This window comes from Papilio polytes, unplaced genomic scaffold, assembly GCF_000836215.1.
Source record: "Papilio polytes unplaced genomic scaffold, Ppol_1.0 DF822289.1, whole genome shotgun sequence".
Lineage (NCBI taxonomy): Eukaryota > Metazoa > Arthropoda > Insecta > Lepidoptera > Papilionidae > Papilio > Papilio polytes.
Genome location: NW_013526915.1, coordinates 1051618 through 1072587, shown reverse-complemented (window position 1 = coordinate 1072587; position 20970 = coordinate 1051618). Strand labels below are relative to the sequence as shown.

Here is a 20970-nt window from a genome sequence, read left to right as displayed (position 1 = left end):
CCATAGCTGTGTGGTTGTGGTCGTACAATAATCGCATACGAGGCTCATATATCAATCAGAGCGTTTAGGTGTAATTTAACGACATTTAATGCAAAATACGCCGCGAGGTCGAACGCTAATTATTGCTAGATTTGTTGTTGTTTTATCGAATGAATAACAAATTCCAATCCAAGTACGAGTATACAATCGAACGCATAGTTTTATTTAAGTTTTGTTTTAATGGGAATTGTCCTACTAGAACTTTATGATTTGTATCTTTTTTCAGTTGAATTTTCTCTGATTTTTAAACTCCCTGAACCAAAACCAAAGATCACCTAAAATAGTTTTATCCGTTTATTACATAATTGCATATTTTGAAAGAAGTAATTTTTGTTAGTTTCACTCATGTTAAACATAGCTAACCATTTTTACATTTCACGAATTTTCAGTAATTTACTGGCGTTTGTTTGCAGTTTTTCATTTGGTATGAAATAGTATTTTTAACAGTAATTTGCATTTCAACACGCTATTGTGCGAATGTAAATTTAGTTTGTACGCAAGCGATAGGTTTTTTCGCGAAATCTGTTGGCAACCGAAAAATTTACATAACTATATCATTTTAAATTTAGTGTTGCGTTTTAAAATATTACTGAGTATGAAAAAGTTAGAATAACCAAAAGGTTTAGTGAAACATTCATAGCATAAGTGTTATGGTTGATGATTTTTTTTATAACATAAGGTGGCAAACGAGCAAGCGGCCACCTGAATCCACAGATGTGGAAAGCGACCGCTGCCCATAAACATCCGCAATTGCAGATGCGTTGCCTACGCTTCATCGACGGTAGAGGAGACGCACATAAAGAGGATTTTTCCTCTTCCTATGCATCTCCTCCTCCGTCAAATCCACTTCCCCTTCCTATCCTCTCCTTATAAGAAAAGGGTGGTAAAGAGAAAGGGACTTAAATTAGGCCTCCGGCACCACACTCATCAGACGAAACACGGAATTGCTTCCATTTCACGCCTGTCTTCTGTGTGGTCGTGGTATTACACCGCGCGTGCCGGCCCATTCGTGTTAAGATGTTAAAGCGGGCACTACCACTGTTAAAATTATTTTACAAATTTGTCTCTTATTAGTCAATAGCTTGGTCTTTGTATAACAAACAACACTAACATTGTAATACGACTAATATGGGATCATGATGCAGAAATAACTCAGAAGAAAATTCAAGATAAAAACGAGAGTCATGTTTAACTACAGGGCTATTTTACAAACTGCTCTTGTCTATTACTTTCTAATTATAAACGCGCGTGCCTCAAAGACCACAAACAATGTGTCATTACCCAAAGGTCCGGGTTGTTTGTCTTAATTAATTCCGTCTTCGTAATAACATTTGCACCGAATAGTTTAACTAGGGTTAATTTACTTACTTCAGTATCAACTTGACTCGGTACATAATTTCTCGTGTACCAGCATTCCTGTTTCCTGGTACACCAAGTTCTAAATTCTCAACAGACACGAGCGTGTAACTACCTAGCTTAAATACTTTGTTGTTCGGCTGATAAATCCTGATTAAAACACGATTAGTTTCGACTATGGGATAAATAGGTTTGACTTTAATTCCGATTTAGATTTATGCCTATTCCAATATCGATTTTATTGTATATACAGTTTTTAATTTATGACCAATATTCTGTGAAAAATGCCAATCAAATTGAAAAATCTTACTTATATTTATGCAAAAGTTTAGATGGATGTTTGTTAGAGTTTGTAGCCTACACTGCTGAACGGATCTCGATGAAATTTGGCATAGATGTAGAGCATAATCTGGAAGAACACTTAGGATACTATCTTTTTTAACTTAACGCGGGCGGCGTCGCTGGCAAATGCTAGCAGTATTATATACAACTGTTATAGTAATTTAAATTAAAACCGTTATGAAAATCGTGTTATAAACGCACTGTCTACCGCTGCTCAGGAACTTTTGTTATGTTTCCATCTAGTAAAGTAATTAAACTTAAGGGATGCGAAGTTGGCGTTGCTTTAAATTATCTTCTTGGTATAATAAAGTTTTCTATTTTCTTTTATTACCTGAGAGTTTGATTTTGGTCATATTTAAGTAATTATAGAATAAGGAATAAGCGTAATAAACACAAATAATCAACAATAATTTCTCTTTCTGTTATTAACTTTTAGTAAATTTAAAAAAAAAACTTAGTTAAGATGTACCAAGTAGATGTATATTATATTTGTTTATTTGAAAAACAACTACATATTCAAGTTTATTCGTTGGTAACACTATAATGTCTCACGGAAATTATAACAATACGATTTTTTTATCTATACTGATATTATAAAGAGGAAAGATTTGTATATTTGTATGTTTTGAAAAAACTCAAAAACTACTGGACCAATTTAAAAAAAATCATTCACAATAAGAAAGCTACGTTCTCGCTGAGCAACATAGACTATGTTTTAAAATTTCACCTAGACATAGTCGCGAGCAACAGCCGGTAAGTTATAAATTAAGATGATTTTATTGTAATCGTAATTCATAAATAATTGAAATTACTTTGAAGTAAATCAAAACCGATATTTCTCGTTAACACCAACTAGGTGGAACGCAACCCGCCGCAAAGCGGCACGCCCATGCATTATTCGGTTAATTAAACAAGTAGATATGGTTTATAGCTTGCCCTCATTAACGGAAGCGGCGCGCGCTCGTTTCATTTATAATTCATTTTGTGCCGGCTGCATTGTCGACGTGGGAATGCTAATTTAATCGCGATCTTACTACGAATCCGGTTGGTGTAACCAGAAATGATATTAAATATTTTTATGTCGCTTCTGTGAGCTTCTGTGTGTTCTTCTGTTGACCTTACGTGAATTACAAGTTTAGTGTAATATAGGTAAACGTAATTAATTTTTTTAATGTTTATAACCTTTTTTACTGTAGTTTTTTGTATACTCTATCAACGCTTTCGTCTTTTCAATATTTTTGCTAAATAGTAGGTAAGAAGACAATTAAAATGTGTCAAATTAGATTGTTACTCACATAAATCATGTTCTAGTAAATCATAGGTGAATGCGATATGAATGATGAACAAGCTTAGTTAAAATTAATAGAAAAAAATCCTCCATTCAAGATTCAAACCTCATTATAAAACGTAATGAAGCAATCCTCGTTATGTACACGATCAAATAGGTTTTTTTTCTATGTATGTGGTCTAGTTTTCTTTAATAATCAGGTAATAAATAACGATAAATACGGTAAGTAATTATTTTCCCATAGTTTCAACACGTAGCTATAATCTTACTTAATATTATAGATGCGAAATCTTAGGACAATGGATGGATGATTGTAAGAGTTTGCCGCTTAAACAGCTGAACGGATCTCGATGAAATTTGGCATAGATGTAGAGAATAGTCTGGAAGAACAAATAGATATGCTTTTGTTTATTTTTTATTCCACGCAAAGTCAGGGGCTAACGCTCGTAAACAATAATATGAATCAAAATCTACAAACCTTATATCGCCTTTTTGTAGTGAAACTTCTTCGAAGACTACCTTAACGCGGTCTTTTGGTCTGAAAAAGAAAAGAAGGAGAGTCTATAAGACGTTCAGTGTTCAATTCATGATTAAAGGGAGTTGCACAAGTATGCAAAGGCCTGTAGCAAGCAACCACGAAAGCGAACGGACCAAAGCGAAACGTAGCTATAGGTAAAGTAAAAGAAAGCGCCTGTTTATAGAAACTGTAACCCTTCTCTGGGATAACCAAACTTATACCAGGATCGTACCTAAATTGGGTTCGTTTCGGTTTCTTTAAAAATATCCTTTCAAATATATTCCCCAAGAAAAAAACTTTTGAATAAAGAACACTATGTTTACTGACCTGCCATGGAAATGGTATGAGCATCGCACGTTGTTGGGATAACTTGAGGGGTATCGCGGACTGTAGAGCCTGCCGTGTGCCGGCCGGCTGCCGGATCTGCTGAACTGGTAGTCACACTCAGTACTCGGCACTCGCACGCCCTCTGTTTCGAATTGACCTGGCAAAATACAAAATTGGTTTATAAAGGCTTTTCAGATTAGATATTCAAATATATTGTGTAATAAGTTGGTTCATTTTAGTTATGGCGGCTTCAAGTACCTTATTACTAAAAATACATTTTTCTAAAGTTAATGTAATAAATAATAATTCACTCATTACAAACAACATTTCTTTACCTAATTTAGACCAAAATTCGAAACTCTGATTTAATTTTTAAACTCGTTTTCAATGTTTACGTGTGTTTTTATTTTTATAACTCCGCCACATACATGCAAAGTTTACGCAACATATTTCAGCAACTTTGCGTTGTAACAAAACAATCTAATTTACTTGAGTTTGAGTTTATCCCCGTCCGGTCATAAAGCGGCCGCTGGTAATATTAAATTAAGAGGATCAGGTGGTTTCTGGGTTAATTGGCCTAAATGTATGGTGTCACGCTGTGAGATAACAAAGCCTGACAACAGTCATCTCTCTGCGGTTACACTACATAATATTTCGCTTAAATTAGACAGCCCTTCCGTTGTTTAGCTTGAGGTAAATTTTACAACCTATGTGCTATGAATTCCGCATTCTATGGAAGTGGGAAGGCCTCCAACAGTGGGCTGATAATGCGCTACATTATGTCAAATTATTTTATTTTTAACTTGAAGTCGCGTGCGACTTCATCCGCGTGAAATTCAAAATATAACCTATGTTACTCACAGATAAATTACCTTTCCAAAAATAAGACAAATTTTAATATGACCGTATCGAAGTAGTTTTTACGTTATTTTAATGCATACAAAAAGACAAATCTTTCCTTTTTATTATGTTAGTATAGACTTAAGTTTAGTCATTTGACACATGTTAATAACGCAAAATTCATGAACTATGTTAGTATTATTAGAATCTGCTTCGAATGTTAAATTACATAATTGTTTTTACGAAAGAAAAAAGCTCGTGAAATTATTAGTACACAAAGAAATCAACGAGTAATAAAATTAATAAATATTAATACAAAATAAACCCAATCTGTGATGTATCTAGTTACATTTTACAAATGTAGTTTTGGACTGTTGACTTTTTAAATAAGTTTTTCTAAAAGAGGGCTGAGCTTGTAGTTGTAATAAAAGGAATATTTGGTCAATTGTGTTCGTCTGTGGCGGTTTGGAGAAATAAAAAAAGAATTAACGTTCGCCATAATGATGGCATAAAACGTAACTGCTTACGACGTTGTTCCTTTTTATTTAAGTTAGATTTAAATAAGATCTCTTCATTTGTTTATAAAAATAAATTGTATATGAACAAGTGAGCATCAATACAAAACACATTGTTTCTTAAATATAAATAAAAATAGCCTACCATTAAAAGTCCTTATATTTAATTACAAGTTGTTTCCTATGACCTAAATTTAGATTTTTTTTATAATAATGGCGACAAACGAGCAAGTGGCCACCAGAATCCACCGAAATGGAAAGCGATCGCTGCCCATAAACATCCGCAATTGCAGATGCGTTGCCTACTCTTAAATGACGGAGGAGGAGACGCACGTAAAGAGGACATTTCCCCTTCCTATGCGTCTCTTCCACCGTCAAATCCACTTTTCCTGTCCATCCTTTCCTCTTAAGAAAATGGAGGAAAGGGAAAAGGAGTACAATTAGGCCTCTGGCACCACACTCATCAGACGAAACGCGGAACTTCCACTTCACGCCTGTTTTCTGTGTAGTCGTGGTGTAACACCGGGCGAGCCGGCCTATTTTTGCGAAGATGTTAAAGCGGGCTCTACCACTGTTACTTATTGGATTCTAAGTGACCATATAATTTGCGCCAAAAGTACATAATACCCACATACGATTACCAAAATATAGTATTCTAAGTTATTTCTCTATTCAATTGCATTAAAAGTAGTTAAGTATTTATAGACGGAAAGTATCTCGACAATCTGCAGTACCGTGTCTGCTTTATTATTAGCTAGAGACCTGACGAAAATATCCCAGACTCATTTCAGTCTGGCCATTTGGAAAAGTTATTTGTATCCAACTGGCGTCACTGGATTATTCCAGGCTTGTCGACTGAAGTGACATCTACGGGACGAAATGAACTAAAATGTTTTATCGTTATATTTTATATTAGTTGCGGATATGGTTTCTATTAATATTGCATCATACAAATAAGTATTACATGAGTAGTTTTCCCACGGGACTCGATCTGTGCGGAATAAACAAAAATAGTAAGCGTAGTAGTAGCGTATGAATTTTTGTTTTACATCTGTGCCAAATGTCATCGAGTTCAGTTCGGCAGTTTCGGCTACAAACTCTAACAAACATCCATCCATTCAAACATTCGTATTTATAATATTAGTAAGAAGTAAGAGTAAGTTTAGTAGGGGTATTTATAATTTACTAGCTTTTGCCCGCGACTCCGTCAGCTTGGACAGCAAAATAAGTAGCTTATGTGTTCTTCCAGACTATCCTCTACATCTATGCTAATTTCATTGAGATCCGTTCAGTTTCGACTACAAACTCTTACAAACATACATCCTTCCATCTAAGTTTTCGCGTTTCTAGTATTAGAAGGATTAGATACAGTAATTTTTAGACCTAGGTGATATAGTGTTAAAAAGTTTATGTTGTAAAAAATATTATCAAATAAAGAAATGGATTAAAAATGTTATCAAGTGGTTTTCGAGAATGTTTTCAAATATCAACTTTGTAAGGAATAACATAATAATTGAAGTCTAACATCTTATAAGCACGTATTCAGTGGCCAACTATCGAGTATACTCGATTATAAGTGCTCTCAACGATATGAGTCTGGTTTTCTGCGTTCAACATATAAGAGAGTCTTGGAATACATTCAATGTGCTGAATATTAACTTCATTATCGAAGTCAGTGATTCGTAATGTACTTGTATCTTCTGAAACATTCATTTATATTGTAGAGACAAGTTAATAAACTTTAAACAACAACGGGACTCTGAATACATTTATTTAAAAAACTGCTCGCAACTTTGCCCGCGTGATATTGCGTTTCTAATGGTGAAAGAATTATTAAAATTGGCTCAGTAGTTTTTGAGTTATTTCAAAATATACAAAAATGTGTAATTCGAAAAACACAAAAAAGAAATATGTCCCCTTTATAAAGTTAACTTAGATTATATTAAATAGACTTCTGCTTTATTATCGAACTTTTAGTGATCGTAATGTAAATGTACACTCTAAAACTTCTAAAATTAGTAATGAATTATAGAGACAAGCTATGATAAATTTTAAACAACAATAGGACTCTAAATTAGTTTATATTAAAAATTATACTGAAAAGACTTCTGCTAACTTTAAATTATTATATAAAAGTTAATGAAATAATTGCACTGGAACTTTATAAAGAGCATTAGTGAAGTTTCCACCACATAATGTGTTAGGTGTAAGCACCGCAAAATTCACTCGAGCCAAACGAAATAGTTTTTCAATAACGCGAGCAGTTTTGAGCGCAGTGGAGAGTTTTTCATTACTTTTTCAATATAGCAGTCGTTGATGCTATCACTGCGCGGACTGCGCACTGTTATTGTGGAAAATTAAACGTTGCTCTGTTCACGGCCGTATTTTAGAACAGTTTATGTTCAATTTCGTACACGCATCGTGCTTCTACTACGAATAAAGAAAGAAATAAACTCAAAGCAACTCGTACGTTGAAATAACTGTAGAAATAAGATATGCTTTCTGAAACATTGTGAACAGTAAATTTGATGTTTAATAGTAGTGTGTTGTACAATCGCGGAAATCCGCCGTGTTCTTTTTTTTATAATATAAGGTGGCAAACCAGCAAGCGGCCACCTGTATCCACCGAAATGGAAAGCGAGCGCTGCCCATAAACATCCGCAATTGCAGATGCGTTGCCTACCCTTCATTAACGGAGGAGGAGACGCACATAATATGCATCTCTTCCTCCGTCAAATTCACTTTTTTTTCCCATCCTCTTGAGAAAAGAGTGGAAAGAGAAAGGGGCAAAAATTAGGCCTCTGGCACCACACTCATCAGACGAAACGCGGAATTGCTCCCACTTCACGCCTGTTTTCTGTGTGGTTGTGGTGTTACACCGGGCGAGCCGGCCCATTTGTGCGAAGTTGTTAAAGCGGGCTCTATCACACTACTACCACTCTTCCACTTCAGGAAAAATTACCTTATTCCTACAAATAACTAATTAGATAGCAGTGAATGGTGCTATCACTAAGATACTTTTTTCCGTATAGACATTTATATGCGTGGTGTTAGTTTTTGTTTCGTTCTCATTTCAGAATGTTCAAACTATTGTAGCTTTTGAGTTGGAACACCACCAATTTCCTTGATTGTACATTTGATTGGGATTTTTGTGGTTATAACGAATTCGTTTGTTAAATTGTTTCGTGTTCTGTATGCAATGCTCCATATATACAGAACACGTATGGCGCGCACGTAGGAACATAATTGGAATGCATCAACACGGATTAGCGAAGGCAAGTACGAATGACTGGCTTCTAACGCAAGTTACAGCAAATGTATTCAGCGCATTAGATGTTATCTTGTAGCAAACATGCAACAAAATGTTACCACAAATATAGCAGATTATTGTTTAAATTTAATTTGTATTTCTACACTTGTATGTATAAAAATCAATTAAGAAATCAAAAACAAAAGTATAAAGAATAATAAGGTCTATTCTTACTTAGGTCAACGAAAAAGATTATGAATTTAGAGTTACTTTTTTAGTAGAAAATTAGCTGTAATAACAATAGGATTCAATGGACTTAAATAAAAACAAGATTTCTTTTTTTTATAATATAAGGTGGTAAACGAGCAAGCGGCCACCTGTATCCACCGAAATGGAAAGCAAGCGCTGCCCTTTAACATCCGCAATTGCAGATGCGTTGCCTACCCTTTATTGACGGAGGAGGAAAGCCACGAAAAGGCATTTCCCCTTCCTATGCGTTTCTTCCACCGTCAAATCCACTTTTCCTTCCCATTCTTTCCTCTTAAGGAAAAGGTGGAAAGGGAAAGGACTAAAATTCTTAAGAGGAAAGGATGGGAAGGATAAGTGGATTTGACGGTGGTGGAGACGCATAGGAAGGGGAAATATCCTCTTTATGTGCGTCTCCTCCTCCGTCAATCAAGGGTAGGCAACGCATCTGCAATTGCGGATGTTTATGGGCAGCGTTCGCTTTCCATTTCGGTGGCCACTTGCTCGTTTGCAACCTTATATTACAAAAAAAAAAACACAACTAGAACTGTTAGTAGGAATTAAAACTAAAAACTGTTTATCTTACATGTAATTTAGTACCAATCTAATTCACTGATACCTTTAGAAATCCGCAAGTAATGTCGGTGTACAATAAACCATCGGGGTACAATATCACGCAGGCGGCGTGTAATGAAACGCAAACACAGCTGTGTTCGTCGACACTTCACTATGTTTGCATCGGATCCTGGAGCCAGCGGGGACGTACTGAGGCAAACACTTCAACTATCTGATTTACGAATAAAAAGATGGAAGCCTGGTAAACTATGGGATAGTGTAACACTACGGGTGTGTATTTACGGATATATTAAAAACACACTGTTTCAATCAGTGATTGTGTTTTGTTTCCTCATTCTTTCTTTCTTCTTGATCTTCTATTATTTCTATTCACTAAGAGCACTCGCACACATGACTAAACTATCGCACAACTGTTTACTATCGCTTTGATTATTTGAGCTTATCGAGGTGCGCTCACTACTCGATTTTTAGTTGTGAAAACATTTTGTTGAATAGGCTGCGAAACAATCAACAATTGCACAACAGTTGTCCGAGAATTTAGTTAAAGGTGTGCTCCTGGCCTAAAAAAGTTATTTTGTTTCATAGATTATTTTTTATTATTAATAGTTATCACAATTACGTTAAAAGAGTGCAATACTTGGACTCTTAACACTAGCACTGATAAATTTCTGTACATTCTTTAACATGCAATATTAATAAAACTTATATAAAATTCCATTTTCTGCAAACGAGGACAACAATCCTCCATCTGCGGCTGAAGGGATATCAATTATTTCCGCCCACGCCTATAGCAGGCATAAATTAAAGAAATGTCAGAACATGCATTTATTTTTAAATTGCCTACCTTGCTTAACTGCATTTTGTATGTGCTTTTTGTATTTTAAATTTTTTACCCATACTTTAACATATATTTTATTGATATGATAATGTCTACTGAATTTAATGATGAGGAAATGGGAATCGCCGTTTAGGGTACAAGCAATCAAAATGAAGTCATATGAACTTACACAATGCTTACTCAGGAAAATTTGAAACTTCTGTCCGTCGGGCAAGTTAATTAAAATTATGTCTTTGCGTAATCAAAGCAGTCAAAGGCGTGATAGTTCGTAGTTAGATATAGTTAGATATTTTTAGTACCCAATTATGGTAATTGTATTAACATTGAAAACATAAGTCAATTATGAATTTATTCCGCCAAGTCCACTAAAGACTAAATAAGGGAGAAATTGTTACTTTATCGTGTTATGCAGCCTTAACAAAATTAGAGGGAAAGTTTCATTTCTCTCCGACTTAATAATGGACTTTGTAAATTAGTTCCTTGTTCAAATAACTTTCTTGTATTTTTATTTACTTTGAGAATTTTTATTTTTGTGTTAGTCCTAAAGAAAAATCTCTTAAAATTTCATCCCGCTTTCATTATGATACCGTTGGAGTTATTAATCAAGTTGCTTGCTCGACCTCTTTTGTCTTTCTTAATATTTATCATTTCGTTGTGGGCAAAGAAAATAAAGGAAATGCCACAATGAAGATTAACTACCAACTAAAGGACCATCTATTTCAAAAGTTGGAATTACATCAGAGTTTTCCAAAACCGATAAAATCCTATCTAACTTCGAGGCGTTTAATAAAAAGTGTTTCAGTTTCGCATAGAATGTCGTTGATGTACTAATCGGGTAAAACTTCGTCTACGATTTTATTTACGAGAGACTTTTTTAAACACACTTTGTGACTATCAATGATTGCATGAAAAATAACTTAGAAAGTGATCACAATTAGATAAGTCTTATGGAATATACTCCAAAACATAACATCTTACTATAATTGCGTAAGTTTAGATTGATGCCTAAACGGCTGGAAGTGTCTCGATGAAATTTAGTACAGACGTTTTTCAGACTATGCTCTACACATAGTCTGGAAAAACACATAGGCTTACTTTTTTTCTTAATTCCACTGAGACGAACTCGCATTGAACCATGTTGTTTGACTATAGGCTAGTCTACTACGTTGGCCATTTAGACGGGTTCCAAGTCCTAAGAACCACGATGGAAAAAAAAAATTCTTAAGATTCCCTTTATTTAATTTATAACGTCATTTCAGTTACGCTATAACAGTGCATAGCTCCAGGGAAATACAGAAGGTAAACTAGTAAAGGAAGGAAATTTTATAAAACTTTGCTACTTAGAAGCACTAGGGACAACTAACAAGATAATAAGTCTCCACCGCTGTAAACACGAAAACGTTGCATTCTCTATTCTCAGCGCTGGATGCAACTTCAGGCTTTTGTTATAACGAGACTGAAATAACAAATTCCCGTGTATTTAAATATGACGAGGAGAAAAGTTATAAGTTTTATAAAATACTAACTGTTCCCGTGCGGCTAAATCCGCATTAAATTATAAAAAAAAAAACTTTATTTTATTGTTTACAGTTGTCAAATTCTCAATTGCAAATATCAAAATTACCGTTACCATAATAATCTTGCTTCCTTAGTGTTGGCAGCTTGTAGTTTATGGTCCCTTTTTCACATGAAGGTTTTTTTCCAATTTATTTATCCCTTAGTTTAATAGCGTGAAAATACATAGCATTAGCGCGTCGTAAGTGTAGGGCTTTTTATAAAAGAAATAGATTTTTAAAAAATATATTATATGTGTGTGTTTACGCTTTATTGTATTAGTACAGATATAGATAATAAAATTATCAATTGCTTTTTAAATTAATACGTATCTATTAAAAGAAAATTTATATAAAAAAAACATATAAACCTTTACATGCATATTAGTGAAATGGTTACGACAACCAATAACGTAGATTTGATATCAGTTTAATTGAATATTTTATACGAATACAATAAATTAAATTGATAAAGTTTTGTAAACGAAACAAAACAAAATAAAATAATGAATTATTTTCTTGCAAATATTTTTTTTCTATAATTTTGTGACCGTATTATTCACTTCCTGATAGAAATTGTCACGGCCTATTAAGGAAGTACTTTTACAATCAAGGAAAAGACAACATCTACTCACCCATTAATTTTGTTCCAATAACAAATAAAATGAACACGATAAAGTACTTAAGATATTCCCCAAAGATAAGAAGAATTTTTCTTTTTATTTTGACGTTTTGACATTTATACAAAAAAAGGTTTTTTTTTCTCAGTTCTTGTATGACTTTTATTAATCTTTGTAAGAACGATGGATTTATTAGACTGCATTACTATATAAATGGATATTAGCTTTGTTATTTCTAAGTTATCTAGCTTTATTACTTTGAAATAATAACAATATGATATCGCGAATATTAATAAACGACCGATTTAATTTAAAATAGGAAATGAAGCATCTGGTTATGGTCTCAGAATATCGGAAGTATTATTAATATCGAGTAAAGTTCTGATTTCTAAGCAGATGGCTTTAAAGATTAGTAATTGAAATAGAATATCTGCAGTGGGCATTATGCTTCAGTAACTTACTGTGGCTTTCCTTAAAAAATAATGAAAATATTATACTTGTTTTGACAGTGGAAGCCTGCGTTTAATATGGTTTGAGCTTTGGAAAATTGTAATTATTTAAATTCTACGCTAAAAACTTCGCTTTAGCACTAATTACAGATTCGTGAAAATCTAGACAAATACTATCCTACGTCTAAATTTAGACCAACATATAGTTAACAAATTTCATGAGATTTTCTTACATTATTTACTCCTTCAAATAACTATAATTTACACTTCATACGTTACGACGAAATACGTTCATATGTGTAAATTATCTGAATAGTCTTACGAATGGCTTTTCAAAGTTCATTTCATTGCTCACGATTTGTTCCTCTATACGGCGAGAGCCATAAAACGATTATGAGGTAATAGAGCACATGAAAGAAGCAATAAAACGACATTAATTGACTTTATGGTTACAGATTAGTCCTCTGATGGCCGTAGTACAAGTTCTACCATTAAACGGACCCATATATCGCATCAACTACCTTTGTACAATCGGGATAACTGGCGGTGTTCCATGATTGAAATGAGACTCGAAACAAAATCGCTGCTTATAAATGTTTCGATACAAAAAAAGTCTGTTAGTGGTTCAAGGCTACTATCTTTTTATTATAATCCCTTCGTTTCCACCACTCCCTGAAATCTAATTAGTTATTTGTAGGAAGAGTCGGAGTTTGTCTAGATGCAATCACCGCAGATTTCCGCGACTGTACCTTGCTCAGGGTTTGCTTTAGTATGAAACATTTTGGTTGAAAGTACTATGCAGTTGTAGTACGATGAAAAAAGTGTACTAGTATTAAATAAAAATAAAAAGTAGATATTTTATATAATGAAGAATTAAAAGTAAAAAATCAGAATTAAGAACGATTTGCTTGTTCTGGTTACTTCAAAAGAATTCCATATATGTTGGTACTTTTATTTACCGGTATTCAAGTATGTCTTAACTTGTAATGAACAATTTTACTTTTGGCATTTCGTCCCTTTGTCTTGTCCAATTCCTTTAAAAACTTTTGGACCTTTTTGTTCGCATTACGATGGCTTTATAATTACTTTGAAACTTTATATTCCATCCATTTACATACGTGGAAATCGCTATAATACAATTGAATTATAATGAGCTATTACAACTTTTAAGAGGTTTTCTTTTTTTTAAGAACGTAAAAAATCTTGAATAATAGAAATCAGAGTTAGGGACATTTCCTTAAGTAAAAAAGCACTTGATAATGCGTAACAACTTTGAAATAATCTGTATTATCTAATTGTAATAACTAGTTCATTTTGATAACTGTAAAGTAAAATTCGTAGTATAATTTTTCTCATAACCTTTAAACAGATTATGCAAAAAGGATTTATTCATAATTCCATACCAACGTTTTTAAAAACAATGAACTAAGCCAAAATCCAATTACTAATCCGCTGCTACTTTATAAAAGTAATGAAACAATTAATTATGACTGCGAAAAAATGAGAAATGTTTTGTTATACTTGAAATTGAGTCCCGGATTTTAATAGGATTAGTCTAAGAGCTTTGTCTCGTTTCCAGAGTCGGATAAACAATAGAGCGCTGTATACAATGCGAGACTATTTGTTTTCTTTACACTTTATCTCTCGCTAACATTTCGGTATTAGCAAGTTGTACTTACGATGGAGAAATGGCTGCTTACGTATAAATTTAAATGTTACTAAATAATTTAGTGTTGCCATCAATGTCCTAACTTTGACTGTAGATGATTTAAGGAGGAGGTTACAAGGTACAAGAAATAGCGTAACATCCTAATTTGCAAGTGTCAATTAATTAGTTTGAAACAAATATTTGTAACTATCACAAAGTTCGCTCCCAAATAAATATTAACAGAATTTAATTTAGCAAATTCAAGCGCGCCGTTAGTACTACACCTGTGGGAGTTGTCAAATTAATTGGAAACACATCTGTGGTGATGTTCAGATGTATCAATGTGCTACGAGCATGTTTTGAGGGAATTTGAATAACCAATGTGAATTTATACTTATGCACTTTTCAATGGAAGTAATGCTTTCTAGTTTCTCTATTATTTCATTACTCTATGAACCAATAACCTTTTTTGATGAAAAATGATGAAATTGAAAAATAATATAGTTGGAAAATAATGAAATTGAAATATGTTAAAATGTAATATTATTAAACTAAAAATGATGGAATTGAAAAATGATGGGAAAGTAGCAAGCCCATCTGACTGAGATTAAATGTGACCATTACGTTAATTTCAAGTCAAACTGATAATCTACAACTTGTTGAAAATAACATCACAAGATAAGCATTGAAAACGTTTAAACATGATGTTAATCGAAATTACACTCAAGGTTAAAATATATTTAAACTGGAACAATAAACAGAAAATAACTGGCGGAAAATGTGAAGGCTGTTAGAATAAATAGCCACATAAAATGTTCTTTTCATATTTAAATTACTCGACTCATTATAAGTTATCTCCGAGGTTTAAATTGGGTGTAAGGAATTTGAAGAGATTTCATAAAATTAGAAGAAAGGCGTTTATTACTTCTCAAGTTTGAAATGGATTTTGTAAATTAAATCGTGTACTGTATCAACTTGTTTTGTTTTTGTTTACTCAAGAATGTTAATGAAAGACTGAAATTCTTTGTACTGTATTGTTTGTTTTGTTGGATAAAGATACATGTATAGCATCTTTATTACTCTTGATTTTTTTGTTTTATAATTGATCAGTATCAAAAACGCGCGGTTAGGGCGATTGCTAGGGTACCGCGGACGACTACGGCGAAGACGTTGTTTGTTTCGTATAAAATTCTTACATTGCCATCGTTAGTGATTTTCCAGGTTGCGATGTTTACACGGCAGTCGCTTCACGACTTTAAAACGCAAAAGGAGTCCGGCAGCTGTAGGATGGTGACTCGCGGCGCGGACAAGCTGGCTCCAGTGGTGCACCGACTCGCCAAGACAGAAAAATCTACGCACGTCATGGGGCCCGCCGTCTACAACCGCCTGCCGGACCACGTCACAGCGGCTACCAGCCTCGCGTCATTTAAAAATAAACTTAGGTCATGGCTAATACAAAAAGCCTTCTATAGTTTCGAAGAATTTTTGCTTCCATGATTGTTTTATGTACCCAATTCTTATTCAGTCATTTTTAATATATGTAAAGGTTTTGTTTTTTTTTTAAAAAAAAAGTATGACTTGTAATTCGATTACCAATAAAATATTTGTATTTGTATTTGTATTTTATTTGTATTTATTTTAGGAATCTATTTTTTGCGCCAAACGGAAATCTGTAATACCTGACTACCCCTAAAGCCTACGAGCGTGCGTCATTTTGCCGTTTTTAAAATATTTCTTTTACTTATTTTGATTGCGAACCTTTAATTCAGTTATTTTTAAAATCGAATGAAAATTGTTGTGGAAATAGACAATTAAAATCTAGTAATAACTCCGCAAAAAAAAAATTACGACAAATGTTATTTAGGCATTGACCAAATACCGCACAGCAATTATAATTAGACCAAGCGACCGTCTAAAACCATTTTGCTGTAAATTAACACGAAAAACAAACTTTCGTTTTTATAATTTCATTCAGGATTAGCATAATTATAAAAGAGCCTTGAAAATTTGAAAATTAGCTTTGCGAATGAAATCCTAAAATCTCTGAATTGTTTTGTTTTTTGATTTGACTTAACACTAAATACGTCTCTCGCATTTACTTCAACTCAATTATCGATACCATTCTTTTTACATCAGTAAAGGTGATTTATAAAAAAGTAGCTATGCGATAATTTCCTTTAATTTTTGGTTACTAAAATTTTAATCATTTAAAATGAAATAAACATTCAGGGCGCTGAGAATTCCTAGTTATTAAATTTATGATCGCGAAACCTTATTATCCTGTTAGCTGTCTACAGAACTCCTAAGTGGAAAACTTCGAGGATTTTCCAACTTTTCAAAGTTTCCTTATTAAATTTGGCTTAAGTTTTTAGTTTATCATGTTCCGCAGACAACGTCACTGCAATGACATATGCCAAGAGTTGGCAATTCGGAATAACTTGTTATGAACTATTATGATTCTTAATATCTCATGAATTTATTACTGTTTGAAAGTAGCGCCAGTGGTTGAGAAATTAAGAAACAAGAAGTTAGGGTGGTATGGACATGTTATGCGACGAGAGGTGAGGACATAAACTAGAAAGTGTTAAGAATGAATGTAGATGGCTACGAAGAGTTATCAAACAACGAGGTAGCTTATTTACACTTCCACCTTAATAGTTGAAAATTTAACATAACGGAAGAAAACATTATTCAAATAAGCTTAATATTATTAACGTGATTTTTCCACTATAAAAACACTTTTACACTCAAAATGTTTTTTTAGTGGTGTTACTATAGTGGAAACGCACAAGAAACATGTGTCTAAGTGTACATTACAGCTGTTAGTGCGTAAAGTACAGAGCTCAAACAGCCGGCTAGAGCCCCACAAGTACTGCAAGTCGCTCGGCTCGCTGCCAACGCCGCCGATATATTGAACTTTTTCATTAAACCTACAAATGCCCCAACTGATATATGGTTGTTGTTGAATTGAAAGAAATATGTCTCTTTTTAGAATTTATTCGATACAACGTAATGTTAACATATAATATTGAGTTAACAAGTAGTAATATATTTTTGACTAGCTAAACTCTGAAAATATTTTACTCTTTTGGAACTAACGAGCAAAGAATTTTTAACTCTTCACTAAATATCACAACATACTTAATATAATAAAGAGGAAAGATTTGATTGTTTACATTGATCTCCGAAACTATTGATTGAATTTCAAAAATTCTTTTGTTATTAAAAAGCTACGGTATCGCTGTGTAATATAGGATATATAAAGGAAAATAACAAGAAGTGCATAGGCATGATCCTAAACATATTAAAAGTAAATTCTGCGCCTCCCAGACGGAGTTAGATTGATGGCTTGCATTTGAATTCGTTAGAACAATTGTTGTTTTAAAAACAAAAGAAGAAGCAATAACAAAAGACATGTGAAATAGAAATATTATTAAACAGAAATTAATTTTCTGTCCAAACTGATACGTAGTTATCAAATAAAATAGAAATAACCAAGCGTATCGGAAAATTGAAACACCTGTTAATGACTTGAGATAATTGGAAATCGTTACATAACAGCGTCGATATCGAATAACCTGTTCAAGTTTCCTTCGCCGGTGTTCATGCAATTTAATTGTATACCGCACGTGATATAATAATTTGTTTTAAAAATTAACGAAGTTAAAATGCTTAAACTTTCATAAGACATTTTTTTTTATAACATAAGGTGGAAAACGAGCAAGCAGCCACCTGCATCCGTCAAAATGGCGAAGCGACCGCTGCCCATAGACATCCGCAATTGCAGATGCGTTGCCTACCCTTATCCGACGGAGGAGGAGACGCACATAAAGAGGACATTTCCCCTTCCTATGCGTCACCTGCACCGTCAAAACTACTTTTCCATCCCATCCTTTCCTCTTAAGAAAAGGGTGGAAAGGGAAAGGGACTAAAATTAGACATATTTAATTAGTTTTTGATTGAAGATGGTATTATTTTAGTCATATCAATGTAATATTACTGTGTCTTGCGGAATCCCTTTTTGCGTTGGTTTTCATTTATAGTTAGTTTCTGAGGGTCTAAAAGTCTCTTAGTATTTATGAGAAATCTACCATTAAGTACTGCTCTAGTTATCATTAAACGTTAGCAGAGTAAGTATGAAGTTACAATTATTTTTCTGATCATTGTTATGACGATAAAACCGATCACTTTCCGCGTTCTTTTTTGTTACATGTCGATGTTTAAGGTGTAACTTTATCGAAATTCAATTTAGATACGTCGATACCCATTCTTTAATATAGGCGATATATTGCCGACATCATCCGACATGAATATTCAATTTTCTTAAAAGAAAACCTGATAAAAATGTTATGCCTCATCTCCCGTCTCCATTATATTTTAACTCATTTCAGTTCATATTAGGTTTTACCAAAGTTTACTTGTTTGCTTTAAATATTGCTATAATATTTCAGGCCCAATATGACTAGCTTTGGCCTGCAACTGCGTCCGCTTCGAATTAAAAAAATCAAAAGTAATTAGTCTATTTGTTCTTCCAAACTGTTCTCTAACTTTATGCCAATTTTCATCGGGATTTGTTAAGCCGTTTAGGCGGCATACTCTAACAAACATCTATCCGTCCATCTAAACTTTCGCATTTGTAACATTACTAAGGTATCTTAAAGTTAAGACTATAATGTAATGTATGTGTTTGTCAAAATATCAAAAAGTTTTGTAATTTTTAAAGATTGAACACTCTAATTTAAATAACATTTCCTAGACAAAGGCGTTGAAAACGAGCCTTCTCTCTTTAAGTCTCAATGATAACATCGCGGATGCCATCCTAATCTGTACACTTTGATTGATTTATGTGGCGGCCATCGCAGATACTGTAGAGGAAAATGGGAACAGAATTGTTAAATTGTTTAAGATAGTGGGAGAAAGGATTTGATATTTATTGAGATTATTTAATCAAACCTAGTGTCTTTCACGACTTTTTCTTTTTGTCTCGTTACATAAACTGTACTAAAAAGATGAAAGATTTGTATTTTTGTATGTATTGAAATAACTAAAAAGGAATGGGTTGATTTTAAAAATTCTTTCACCATTAGAAAGGTAATTTATCTGTGAGTAACATGAGTTACATTTTTTTATTTTACAGACGAAGTCGCAAGAAACAGCTATTTAATTTTAATTATTTACGAAGATCGATAGAACACATGGGCTACTTTCCTTTGTTATTTTTCAATTCTACACAGACATAGTCGCGGGAGAATGCCTGTTATAAAAGATTTTAAGTTAGAAAATATCTTATTCCAAAGATACGAACTAAACAGAATTGTTGACATAAACGTTATACGTTTAAATTACAACGTTAAAGTTTAGGTGCAATGTTTTGAAGTTCAAACAGCAACAAAAGAATAATAGTACGAATATATCTTGCAGTCTTGTTGAAGCGTTATTGTATCCAGCACGCGCGAAGAAGACAAAGCCTTAAAATAAATCTTATTGCATTCCTTTCTCCGGCTCCGAGCGCAATAGCCGAGAGTTAAAACCGTCTAAGGCTTATAAATATTAATCGTATACGTTTAAGATAACTTGAATGTACTTTCAATTCTCTTCTGCTATACTTATGGCCACATTTTTAAATCAAACAAATCAATATTAAAAAAAAAAACTAAACATCTATTCTATGTATTATCGACCCCGGTGTACTAAAAACCAATGAATATGGTTGTTATATTGATTTTATATTGATGGTGATGCAATATATTTGCATATCTGACAAGTATTTTGCCAACACCTTTCTGATGGTTGTTTTGGATATTAATATAATTATTGTCCATTCCAGTAAGCACAGTACAGTTTAAAATCAAAGCATTTGTAGTATCAGTGATAGATTACATATGTCAGTTAAGCTATGATTCCCATAAAAATCTTTGAAGAACTATGATAAGAATTCTAATAAAACTTTAACAGACTACTCGTCCACATTGAAAGCGATTTGCTGTCTTTGATAAACGTTAATACTACTCGTATTATGTTTTAGATAGATACAGATGTCGAGCTGTTTGCAACCATAAGTACTTATAAAGTAGCAACAAAAACTATTTTCTAACAGAAATACAACTAAGTTGATAAACACTATTAGTTACGTGTTTACATGCACCACGCTTGCATTAGACCGCGTGACGGTCAAGATAACACGCTCCGTACACGACAAACAGATAAAGTGACCATTAAAGTATTATTTACACTTCTATAGGAAGAAGATAGAATAAGAAATAATAAACATGTACTAAATAAACTGCTTATCAATTGTTAATATACAAGAAATGCACTCAAAATACTTTAATTACAATGTTATTTAAAGTTTAAATCCCGAAACCTTTTCTATCAAGCGACTAAAATTTGTTGTTCATATTTTATACACGACTTTTCACTCATACTATTCTTTTCCATTACTTCACAATATTTTTTTTATAATATAAGGTGGCAATAGAGCAAGCGGCCTCCTGAATCCACCGAAATGGAAAGCGAGCGCTACCCATAAACATCCGCAATCGCAGATGCGTTGCCTACCCTTAATT

General features: G+C 33.3%; 1 protein-coding gene across 1 annotated transcript in view; it reads right to left on the bottom strand.

The window, feature by feature from the left end:
• LOC106106175 (deleted in malignant brain tumors 1 protein-like) overlaps window positions 1-20970 on the bottom strand; it is a 169750-nt gene that overhangs the window by 6219 nt on the left and 142561 nt on the right. The window contains exons 6-7 of the mRNA XM_013286721.1: window positions 3870-4026; window positions 3504-3563 (exon numbers count right to left, since the gene is read on the bottom strand). Coding sequence (XP_013142175.1) covers window positions 3504-3563; window positions 3870-4026 — 217 coding nt within the window. The remainder of the gene's footprint in view (window positions 1-3503; window positions 3564-3869; window positions 4027-20970) is intronic.